Here is a 12,280-nt window from a genome sequence, read left to right as displayed (position 1 = left end):
TCTTCTTCTAGCCAAGCATCAGAGGACAAGGTGGGCAGACATCAGAAGTGAGAGAGGCAAATAATCTTGCCTGGGTCAATGTGGTTCAAATCTTTAATGCTGGTGTAGCTGAAATGTGGCCTTTTTCTTTTTTGCCCAGTTCTCTTACAACAAAGCAGTTAGGGATGGACAAAGTCCTTTTGCTAGTCTGTGTCTACCGGTGAACAAAACTTTTCCCTGGTTTTTATTGTCTAGCCTTTTAGATTGCTGGGTAGTTCTGGACCACAGCTTGAATGTCAGGGTTTTTTTTTTTTTAATGGGAAACCTTAGGGCACAGCATGCTTTCCATTTAAGATTTCTTAGAAATGACTGAAGATTGCTGAATAGCTCCAGAAATTATCAGAAGTCCCTTCAGGCTCTAAATCCATGATCTTATACCCTACGATCCTCTTCTAGGCCCAGAGAAGACATTTCCCAATAGGTGAAGGGATTTCCCATTCTAATCTAAGCCCCAGAGCCCCTAGGGAACAAAGAATCTATAAAGTGAGAGGATTGGGCTAGGTAAATTCTAAGGTCCCCTCCATGTTCTAAATACTATGATGCTAGAACCTACAAAGAAGGCAGAACTTGCCTCTAATACCTACTCTAACAGGCTAACTCTCCATGACATTGACCAAACTGCTCTTTTCTTTCCAGGCTGTTAGCTTTTTCAAATAAAAAATGGGACTATCGGAAGAAATTCTTAGAGGTCTGCTCTAAGCTCAGTTCTTGAAAATGCAATAGGGAGATCTGATGCTGCCTGGGAGTGGTACAATAATAGAGTGGTATTCTCTCTTATTGGAGACCTTTGGCCATTCAGCTGCACGTATGTTATGTCATTTCCCCCCACGCCCCACCCCATATGAACCCTGTGGATTAGATAGAATAAGACTTATTTCTCCCGTTTTGCGCATGACTTACCCAAGGTCACACAGCTAGTTAATAATGATCTCTAGCATTTACATAATGCTTTATGGTTTGCAAAAGCATTTTATATGAGTTATCTCATTTGATCCTCACAATAACCCTGTAAGATGCTATTATTATCCAGATAAATAAACCGAAGATGGACAAGGTTAAGAGACATTTCTAATAAATGTCTGAGATGGTATTTGAACTCAGGTCTTCCTGACTGGGTCCAGCACTCTACCCACTCTCCTGCTGCCAACATACAGTGCTCAATCCACTACAATAAGGTTTTTGAATGTAGAGTCCAGTCTGAAGTAATGGCAATCTCAATGTCTTTAGAAATATATCATGTCAAAGGGTGAAATTGGGTTATTGATGGCAAAGCCACTAGACATTTCAATGTCAAGGTCAGAGCTGAAGAGCACTAGAACAGATGCCAATCCTCAGGAAGTCCAGGAAACAAGATTTCCCATAGACTTCAAGGTACAAGGGTAGGAAAGACATTCTAAGAAAGACCCTGAAATCAAAGCATCGCAAGTAAGCCTTGAAATTGGTTGTAGCTGCAATGGGAAATTTCAGTCTGAAACCACAAGGGGGCAGAATTGCTGCACCAATCCATGCAGTCATTTTATTTAATTAATTAATTTGTTTTCTGCATCAAAACGGCAACTGGAAACCTTCCCCAGCAAGAATCTGGGAGAAATCATGTTCCTTCCCCTGCAACCCTGACCGTGGGGCACTGGAAAAATATTACAGCCAGCCTGCAAAGACTCCATTTCAGGATTGAAATTGTCACAAGTGACAATTTTCTTTTTCCAAAGCAGAATTGTTTCTAAACTAGAAGAAAATGATGAGACCTGAGTGAAAAATGCTTCCCTTGTTCTCAATGAAAGATAGAAGGGAAGACAATGCTGCAGTGATCATATCTTTTCTACTTGACACAACCTTCAGTCTTTGGTTTACTTGACTCAAGGGGACGTTACATCTTTTCTTTTCTAAGCTAGTGTGTTCTCACTCATTAAAGCCCTGGAATGGTTAGTATGGGGTATGCAGTCTGCTGGTCTTCTAACCAAGCAAGAAATGACTCCATAGGTTGGATTTTGTACCAATCACATTCTGTGTGGATAAACTACACCTCCCTTCTATACTATGAGCATGAGCAGTTATTTGATATTCAATGCACAACCCCCTGTCTCCTTACTTTCTTTCTCCCCTCTAAAAAATTCCTTTCTTTTGTTGCTTATGTTATTCTTGGGAGAGAGAGAGACAGAGAGGGAGAGTGAGGGGGAGAGAGAGAGAGAGAGAGAGAGAGAGAGAGAGAGAGAGAGAGAGAGAGAGAGAGAGAAAGAGAGATTCGGTGGAATGTGCAACTGATGCCTAGCTTCCTTTATCTCTATAGTTCTTGAAGGGAGCCATTATGGACACACCTCCTGAGTCAGAGCAAAGAAGTAGTCTAGCTACAGGAGAGAACTCAAACATCATGGTAAAAACACAGGCCTGAGAGACAGGAGGTCTCATTGACTAATAATTGCTAGCATTTAGAATTGGCAAAAGCACTTTATAAATATTATATCATTTTATTCTTATTACAATCCTGTGAGGGATTATTATCCCAATTTTACAGGTGAGGAAACTGAGGCCCAGAGAAATAAAGTGATTTGTCCAAAGTCTCAAATGGAAGTAAGTGGAAGGAAGGGCTGGAATTGAAACCCATGTCTTTTGACTCCTCTATCTACTGCTGCTTGGCTAAAGCTATGGATTAGAGAAGAGACAAATGATTCGGGGCATAGGCCTAGATAGAGCATTTGCCTTTTCTATAACCCACCCCCTTATAGAGTGGTGATGGACTCAGAATGCAGAATGAAGACGTACATTTTTTTGAACATGTCCAGCATGGTAAATTTGTTTTACTGGCCTATTTCTATTTGTAACAGGGGTTACAGGGTATGAATGAAAAATAAATCTGGGAGGAAGGTTTTAGATGAGGAAATCCATAGGATAAAGATGAGGGGATTTTCAGGATGAAGTGATTTTGGATGTGAAGGGTGAATGAATTTTAGGGTCATGATGGATTGGTTGATTAAAGGAAGGTTGATCACGTATGTTTTATAGTGAAACCTTTTTGGTGACATTTACATCCTGTTGAATGTACTTACATTTTATGACTCCATTTAGAAAGCAAGCTTATGGGTCAATGAACCTAGGACTTGGGTAATTTTTTCTTTCATATACATTTCTTATTACTTTACTTTTCATGAATTTTTTCTAAACTTGTATGTCCTTTTTTCCCCTTCTGAACATATCCCAGAAAGTATACTCTTGTGGTACAATTCTTGTGGCAGACAGAAAGTAAAGGAGGAAGGAGAGTGGATGCCCAAAGTGGGCATACAGTTGTGATTGCAGTGACAGAAGGAGGCAGGTAATTAGGAATTTGGGCATGCACATGTGTACAAATCCAGGGAACCTAACAGACCCAGGGGATTAAGGTCTGGGAACTCAGCACTAGCAACCAGAGATCAATGAAGGTTTGGAAACTAGCAAAGGAGAAAGACCTAGGTTGATGGACAAAAACCCTAGAACCTAATTGAAGATGGAAATTATATGGTCTCTAAAAAAAAAAGGATAGTTTTTGTTGAGGATTAGGGTAAGAGTTTGGCAAAAACCGAAACCAAACCCCAAACGCTTTCTTCCCTCCCTCCCCTTCTCTTGACACTACAGCATAAAAACATTTGCCAATTTCTGATCTTTCTTCTGGGAGGACATTCTAAATAGAAGCAGATGACATCAACATTTGACAAAGTCAAAGAGCTTTACAAAGACCACATGAGTAAAGACTGAGTGACAGCTGGAGCTCTGAACTGTAGATGATCCCAGTTAATATATTGCTCTTTTGTTCATTGTATTTGACCAGCAGCTGTGGGAAATACTGGCAAAGGACTTTCCGGAAGCAGGCTGGGTAGAGGCCCATGATACTAGCTTGGATGCATTTGGCAGGATTTCCAGGGGGGAGGGGGGATGCTGGAGCCACTGCTTGGTCCTTTCCTACCTTGGAAAATAAATGGACAAAAGGTCACCAAGCAGGTGTCCAGTTACCCCCTTGGAATGTTCTGGTCCTCAAAGACCTGGTTTTGCCACTTACTACCTATAACCTTAAGGAAGTTATTTGAACTCTTAGCATCAGCTTTCCTAGCTGTGAAATGGGGCCAAGAGGATTTGTACTGGGGAAACTAAAGTGGCATACGGATATTTGTGTAGTTCAAATAAGAAGTTGCAAATAATTATAAAGTATTACATATGCAGGTGGGCTTTTATTAATTTTTTTCTATGATGGATAATAAGTAACATAGGATAGGTCACCATTAACTTAGAGTGGGATGTGAGTTCGTGGGGGACAGGGACAGTGTCACTTTTTATCTTTGTAGCCTACTAGAGTGTCTTATATGCCAGAGACTTTTAATAAATATATGTTGAATGAGAGTCATCTTTTTCACTAACACAGGTGTTCTGGTCTTGAGGCCAGTTTCCAAGTTACTTGATATTTGAACTTGGGGCCCACTGGAAATGAACACTTTTTGTCCTCTCTTTTACCCCAACTGGCTGACATAGCACCTTCCCAAACATGGCAGGACTTCTCTCTAACAGATAATTCTTCATTTCTAGTATGCCTACTAGGAAAAACTATGATGTACCCAGGAAATTGGTAAATTCACAGTCTTACCCCACAGGTTTTGCTAGAAGTCATACTTGGTGTTAGCAAAAAATTCATTTGAAAATCTTACGGACCTAGATGAACCTGTTTCATGTAGTTGATTAGTGAATCTCGGTTCTTATTCCAGAAGTCTGGGAGATTTTCTGCTGATGGATATTTACAGCATGACACCTCCAAAGTAATTTCAAAACACTGGGCCCAGATGTAGTTGTAATCTTGCATCCCACCTAAACAAAAACACCAAACGGAAATGGGTGAATTAGGCAGCTGCAGATGCCTGTGGTACAGGAAAAGAGGAAGCAAGTCAGTCACAGTGATAAGAGCCTGCATTTGATGGCAGAGGACATGGGTTGAATTCTGGTTTTTCTGTTGAAGAGCTAGGAGATTCCTGGCAAGTCCCTTGACCTCTCTGGGCTTCGGGTCCCTATCTCTAAAATGAGAGGGCTGCACTAGATTGTCTCAAAAGCTCATCTTTTGTTTTCAAAGAGGACCAGTGACATCACAAATGATGTCTTGACTTGCCAGTGAATTGGATTTAAGTGAGGTAGAGTTGCACAAAGCCTCACCTTCTCTTCCTGAGTCATCAAAGTCCAGTGGCAAGACAAAAGTCAAGATGACTGGCAGTGGCCTGGATGCAGTGGATGACCTTGGCATCTTTGATGTCTGACCAAGCTCTAAGCACTCCACATAGACTGCTTCAACTTTCTTCATGGCTGTTAGAACAAACTATTCTCATCTGCCCATTCCGATGGAGGAAGTCTTCACACGTGTGGTTTAGACATCCCCGTAATTCACTGATGGGTTTGGGGTCTGTTGGTTACCCTCATGGTTTAACTTGGGGTGTGACCGCTGCACATGCTACTGCTTCTTGGAGCTACTGGTGAGTAACATGTAGATGAGCAGCCCTGAAAAGGGCTTGGCAAGTCCTCACACCAGAAGTGCTAGTCTTACCTGAACACCCCATACACCCCACCAATTAGCGTACAGAGACAAGGCCTGACCATGCAATATCTAGGGGCAACTGGAAATACTCCACTATGGCTCTTAGACTAGGCTGCTGAAACATGTCCAAGATTGCTGCCATGTTAGAAAATTCCCATTACAAAAGGATTCTTGCCTTAACAAAATGATTCATTGTTGGGTCCTCTTAAAACAGGGCTTACATCTCTTGCAGACAGAAAAAAAAAGAGGGCACACCTGCTCTTTTGTAATGAAGTCTCAATTTCCTGGGACATCTCTGAGTCAATCATCACCAGAGTAGCCTTCTGAGAGAAGAGCAAGGCATAAGCTCTCCTGTTATCAATGCAAACTGAACTGGGGGTCCCTATGGCTCCGGACATTGAGGATATTCGCTCTGATCCTCCTTTGCCTCTCATTCCACCGTTTTAAGAGGATTGTAAATTTAAAATGCATTGTTTTATCCGATTTTAACTTAGAAGAGTCGAAAAGTACATACTCAGATATCTTCTATAGTTCAGGGGTTTTTAACGTGAGGCCCATGGATCCTCCAAGGGCTCTGTGGGTAGATGCTATGAAGGCCCAGGAATTTGGATGGGGAAAAAAATTACAACCTTATTTCGATATAATTGGTTTCCTTTGTAATTCAATGTATTTAAAAACATGCTTCTGTAGGCTTCACCAGACTACCAAAGGTGTTCATGATGCAAAAGGTTTAAGAACCTCCCCTGGACTAATCTAAATTCTACCTGAAGAATGACTTCTAACAATCCCCCAGCAAGGTTTGTGCTGGAATGGTTCTAAGCTCTGATTTATAGACAGTTCTGCTGGATAGGAAACCTTTATGTTGACTGAGATCTGCCTCCCTGTAATCTCTCTCTGAGTACTCCTGGGTCTGTCTTTTGTGGCTAGGCAGAACAAATGTAATCCATCCTTCCCACGTGCTAGCCCTTCAAACATTTGAATATAACACACTTCCTGCCAAACTCTCCATTCATCAGTGCTAAAGACACACAGCTTATCGAGACACACACATGGGAATGAGTCCCAGAATTACTGTTGTGTGTCGCTATGTTTCCAACCAATCCCACGCAATATGGGTTTGTTCTTATACACAAGAGACGCATAGTAAGCTTGCTTTGGGGCCAGAGAATACTTCTCTTCTAGGTGTAAGGAGAAAAGTTTGTATCAACAGTGGGGAGGAAGGTGACAGAAGCCTGGAAACAGGGAGCAAAGAGGGTGAAACTCATAGAAGGATGTGTTCAAGACACGTATTTATCTGGCTAGGTTATCAATCATACCCTCTCCTTGTTTTACATTCTTTCATGTGGCTGGCCCACAGCCATCCTGCTATAAAGAGTACCAACTTGTGTGTCTGCTCTCCATCCTTCCCGTAGCTGAACAACTAAATGGGGAGGGAGCTAGGAAAAAGGGCTAGTGAGGGCTGTATTCTGGGCAATCAGCATCTTGAATTCAAAAGAAGCAACATCTAGGCTGCTGTTTGCACAATCACGGTTCTAGGAGAAGGGACTTTTTCCATAGGGTCCTGAGACACTATGCCCATGGGATGTTGCATTTTCACATTTCTGCCCGGGTCCCTGATGACAGGAAATATGTTATTATCTATGTCAAACACAAAATGATCTACACTCTGTTAGCGAGGGATTGTCAGTAGTCTGGAAGGACTGGGGGTCTTTGGATAACTGCTTAGAGAGATGAACATATCACCTTTGGATTAAAGAGATAAGAAAAGAACCCAGTAGAAACAAAGAAAAACTAACCTTTTAGTGGGTACCACTTGTACCCATTTGTTATACCGTTGCGGAAGTTCACACTGTTTTTGCAAAAGTTTCCTACGCTCATTTCAGGATTCTTTGAAGAGTAGGTATATGCAAGATACTCGAACACATCATTGTCTGGGGTTATGCTATGGCCACGTTTTGTCCCAGTCTCTGTAAATGCAAGGCAGACACATACATAGCAGAAAATTCCAACTTAAGCTGAGGAAAGCTACAGCATAACTCCGACAAATCCCCGGGGTGGCGATGTAATCATACCAGGCACAGAGTGATGTTAATGGGTGTGCTATCTTCAGACAAGGCAACAAAAGACAAGATAAACCTACGACCAGACCAGGAACAGGGCTAGATTCACTAAGCATATTGCTGTCCTGTTTATTCACTGTGAATAAGCTCTGGGGGCAGCTAAGCATTTCCCAGGCAGGGGAAGGAAGAGCTAAATGAAATTCCAAAAGCATGGAGAACGCTGTCTGCCTGCACCTCACTCCAGGGAACTCACTGGCTCTACGCTGAGTCAGAAAATTTTGAGCAAGTGGGAAGAACATGAGGTTAACATTTGGCCTTTTATTAGGTTGGGTTTTAATTACTTTGCCATCCAATCAAGGCCAGAGTTTAACAAAAACTTTGGATTCAGGGCCCAATCCACAGCCAGAAGAGTTTTTCTGCTTTCAAGGGGGAAAAAGGGGTGGGGGAGAGGTTTTTTTTTTGTTTTATTTTTTGAAAGCAGCACGTTGTCTGGGACAAGTAGCTTCAAACTCAAATTTCCTGTTTGTTTTAAGTTTTATGGCATTACAATTGCCTGGATCTTTGTTTCTCCTTAACAAAAACTAGTCCACTGGAAGGCTGTATAACATTTCTTCAAGAGGCTACTAGCAGCCCTGCTGGGTCTTCGAGATCCTTTGTTTAGGGCATTAGAAAGGCCTCGAAGGTTTCTCTGAAACAATCCCAAGAGAAGCTGGGGATATATGTACGGAGCCAGGGTGTACCAGGAGGGTGGGAATTCTGGTGATAAGGAGCCCATTCATCTTCCCCTTCCTCTTTTATCCCCTGCCCTTTGGAAGCAGAGCCTAAGTGGGAGAAAGTATTATGGTGGCTGAGAAGGTCTCCTGCCTCCTCCCCACCCTTTTGGGTTTCCATAGCTGCCCCAATTCGGTGAGTCTGTCTTCTGTCAATTACAAAATGATATGTAATGTAAACACGGCTGAGCCATATAAGAACGAGGTTAACGGAGAAGTATCTTCAAGAGAGTTCATTGAAAATTCAGAGGGCCAAGATGAAACTGCTAGATACCACACCAACTTAGCCGTCCATCTGTCCCTCTTCTAGGTATTGGCTGAATCTCTCTCCAAGTGCTTTCATTAATCTGTGTCTTAGGCAACATGGTAACATAGGATGTTACTTTGGTCACTTTGCCTTTTCATGGGCATCATTTTACAGAGTTTACTCCAAAAGAGAAGATTTTGCCTCCTTTCTACTTTGGAGGAATGAATGGAGATAATCTCCCCGTCCATAGCTCCAGATTACATTCTGTGGAGAGAGACAGGGAAAGGAGTGGGCCAATATGTTGTTTCTTACCTGGGACACCATTATCAAATGGGTAACTAGCCACCAAGGCTCCACCATGTAAGTTAGCAGAGAGGACGAATGTCTCAGATTTCAGCCAATTCCTTATTGCTTGAGTTTCAGGCTGTATTGTCTCAGAATTATTTTCAAAAGCATCAGGGAAATTTCTGTTCAGATCATATTCATTTTCATTGAACCTTAAAAAGAAAATATAACAAAGACTTCGCTGAGTTGCAGAACACGTTTCTATGTATTACAAATTGTTACGGCATGTGGAGCAACAGTGTAAAGGGGTCTAGCCTGTGAATCATATGTCCTGGCTGTAACAGTGACTGTAGACTGTAGACTGGGTGAGCTTAGGTTCGGAGAGGTCAAGGGCCTTGAGCCTCGCTTCCCTATCAGGTCTACCCCATAGCATTGGATAAGATGAAATAAAGAGTGTGAGCCCAATGACTTAAATACTTGCACACAGTAACCTGCTGGTTGGTATCCCAGATGGTATCAAGTCTTCCCCCATTCCAGTTCATCTTTCACTTAGCTTTCAGAGTGGCTTTCCTAAAGCACAGGTCTTAACCAAGTCACCCCACCTCACTCCTCCTTTACTCAATAAACTCCAAAGGCTCCCTAGTATTACCGGGTTTTATATAAAATCTTCAGATTGGCTTTTAAGACCCTTCACCAGGTCCTTTCCTATCTTTCAGGTCTTACATTTTATACCCCTGCCCCCCACATATTCTAGGATCTAGTAATACTCACTTTCTTGCTATTCTCCATACATTCCATCTCCTTAATCTCTGCCTTTTCACTGGCTGACTCCCATGCTAAGGATTTTCTCCCAACTCACCTCTCCCTCTTGGCTTTCCTGACTTCCTTCGAGACTCAACTCGAATCCCTCTTTTCGCAAGAGACCCTTCTTGGTCCCCCTGTTCCTCTTCCCATCCCTCCCATTCCTAATACCTTATCTCCAATGTTATATTCCATTTACTCTGTATATATCTGATATGTACACATATTACGTATAATAGACCTATCTATATCACATATCATATATATGCACGTATACACATACACATATCTATCTCATAGTACGTATGTACAGGTCGCTTCCCTGCCTCCCCTCATTAGAAATGTGAGCTTTTTGTCTTTCTTTGCATCCTTAGCACAATACCTGGAGCATTGTAGGTGCTTAGTAAAGGCTTAATGATTGCCGCAAATGGATTTCTGATCTCCTCAATGTGGATATTCTTGACAATGATGACAATTACAGCCTACCCATCTTCTGTAACTCTTGTTGAAATCCCCCCATCAGTTTGCAATGGAGGTACTTTCCAGCATGCTGGCTGCCTCTCTAGATTTCTCTTGACATCATGAGTAATATCAGGGGAACACAAAGGTTGCCTGTTGGTGATCCCTCCCTCTCACCAAGTGGTCAGCCCATCTCTTCTGCTCAAACACTTCTTTGAGGGCATTTAGTTCTTCATAGTTCAATATCTGCTGTGTGTCATGTTCAGTTCATAACTACCATGGGCCTATCCATTGCCTTTTGTGTGATATCCATTTTTAATTCTTTAGAGATTGTAAATGACCAGCCGCCATATGATAACAATCAGAGGATATTGGTATTAAAAACAAAGGTCTTTGTTTCTGGGAGAAGCTTGGGAGTTGTTGAAGGAACTTTGCCATTTCCCAAAGGCAATCAAACTTATTTTCTTCCTCTTGTTTAGTTATGGATCTAACTCATTGTCCAATCACACTATTTGTCTAAGAGAGATATACTAGTTGAGTTCTTTAAGCTGTCCATCTAACTACATGTCATAAACTGGATACTCTTCATCCACCTAATTTTTCCTGGATGGAAAATTATAGTGTCTTTATTTAATCAGATTAGCTAATGGATTATCTATTTTAGTTTTTTTTTTAAGAGCACCTGGTTTTACTTATCAAGTCAGTGTTTTTGATTTTTAATATTACCTGTTTTCAGAATGTCTATTATGTTTGTTTTTTGTAAATTTGTTGGTTTTCTGGTTCTTCACTTGCATGTCTAATACACTGATCTGTTCTCTCTTTTGTTCATGAAAGTGTTTAGTGAGATAGATTTTCCTTTAACGACTGCTTTGGCTGCATTGCAAAAGTTTTGGTATGCTGTCTCATTGTTTTCCTTCTCTTTATTGAAATTATCTACTGTTTCTATGATTTGTTCTTTGACCCACAATTTCTTGAGGATTAAACTGTTTAGTTTCCATTAAGTCTGAACTCTTTCCTCAAATGTCCATTATTGATTATTTTTATTTTGTTGTAGTCAGAAAAAATGTGTTTAGTATTTCTGTTTTTCTATATTTGCTTATGAACTTTTAATATCCTAGTTCTAGTACATGGTTAATTTTTGTAAAGGTGCCATGAACCACATATGTGTATGTATATATATATAATATATGTATGCATATGTGTATATATATTCCTTTCTATTCTCATTTTATTTGTCAGATATACCCCATCTAAATTTTCTAAAATAATATTGATGTTCTTAAGTTTCTTGTTTATCATTTTTGTTAAATTGTTCTAGTTCTAAAAGGAGTTTCAACTATTAGAGTTTCGCAGTTGATTCCTCTCTGTAATTTGATCAACTTATCCTTCAGAACTTGGATGCTATGCCATTCAGTGAACATAGATTAAGTATCAACCTTATTTCATTATCTATGATTACTTTAAGTATAATGTAGTTTTTCCTGCTTATCACTATTTTAATTCAAACTCTGCTTGCATCTTTAGTTTTCAAATGTTTCTTATAACAACGTACTGTTGGATTTTGCCTTCGAAGCCATTCTGCGCCCCTTCTCCATTTTATGGGTGAGTTCATTTCCTTTGTAGTCACTGTTATGATTGTTAATTTTGTGTTTCCCTTCATCATATTCTCTTACAATTTTTTCTTTTTTTCCTCTAGGCCCCTTTTGACAAAGAAGAAAGAGGTGGAGAAAGAGAAGTATATTGATCTACGCTAGAAATCTATAATTTAAAGCGTCTATTTCTAACCCTAGCCTACTTTGTCCTTCCTTTCTTCACCAAGCCCAGATCTTGATTTGTTTCTTACACTTTTAACGTTCTCTTTTGACCATCCCCCTCAAAGTAAAAGTTTGTTTTGTTTATAATTATTCCTTCCCCAACTATAATCTCCCTTTTGTATTCTACTTTTCTTTTCCTTGTTTGTTTTCCTGTTGAACAAACAAGATAAATACAGGATAAAGACATTATCACCAGAGGGAAGGCAGCAGTAGCATTAAGGGAGATCAGGAAAGGCTTTTAGTAGAAGATGGGTTTTTAGCTGGGA

The 12,280-nt window shown here is 40.7% G+C and overlaps 1 protein-coding gene across 2 annotated transcripts in view; it reads right to left on the bottom strand.

The window, feature by feature from the left end:
• Positions 1-12,280, bottom strand: part of CPM (carboxypeptidase M) — an 81,944-nt gene that overhangs the window by 9,923 nt on the left and 59,741 nt on the right. For both annotated transcript variants that reach the window (XM_036759568.1, XM_036759569.1), the window contains exons 5-7: positions 8,968-9,152; positions 7,375-7,545; positions 4,711-4,863 (exon numbers count right to left, since the gene is read on the bottom strand). In XM_036759568.1, coding sequence (XP_036615463.1) covers positions 4,711-4,863; positions 7,375-7,545; positions 8,968-9,152 — 509 coding nt within the window. The remainder of the gene's footprint in view (positions 1-4,710; positions 4,864-7,374; positions 7,546-8,967; positions 9,153-12,280) is intronic.

This window comes from Trichosurus vulpecula, chromosome 5, assembly GCF_011100635.1.
Source record: "Trichosurus vulpecula isolate mTriVul1 chromosome 5, mTriVul1.pri, whole genome shotgun sequence".
In the NCBI taxonomy this organism is placed as follows: Eukaryota; Metazoa; Chordata; class Mammalia; order Diprotodontia; family Phalangeridae; genus Trichosurus; species Trichosurus vulpecula.
The sequence above is the reverse complement of the archived record's forward strand: the minus strand, read 5'-3'. Positions and strand labels throughout refer to the sequence as shown.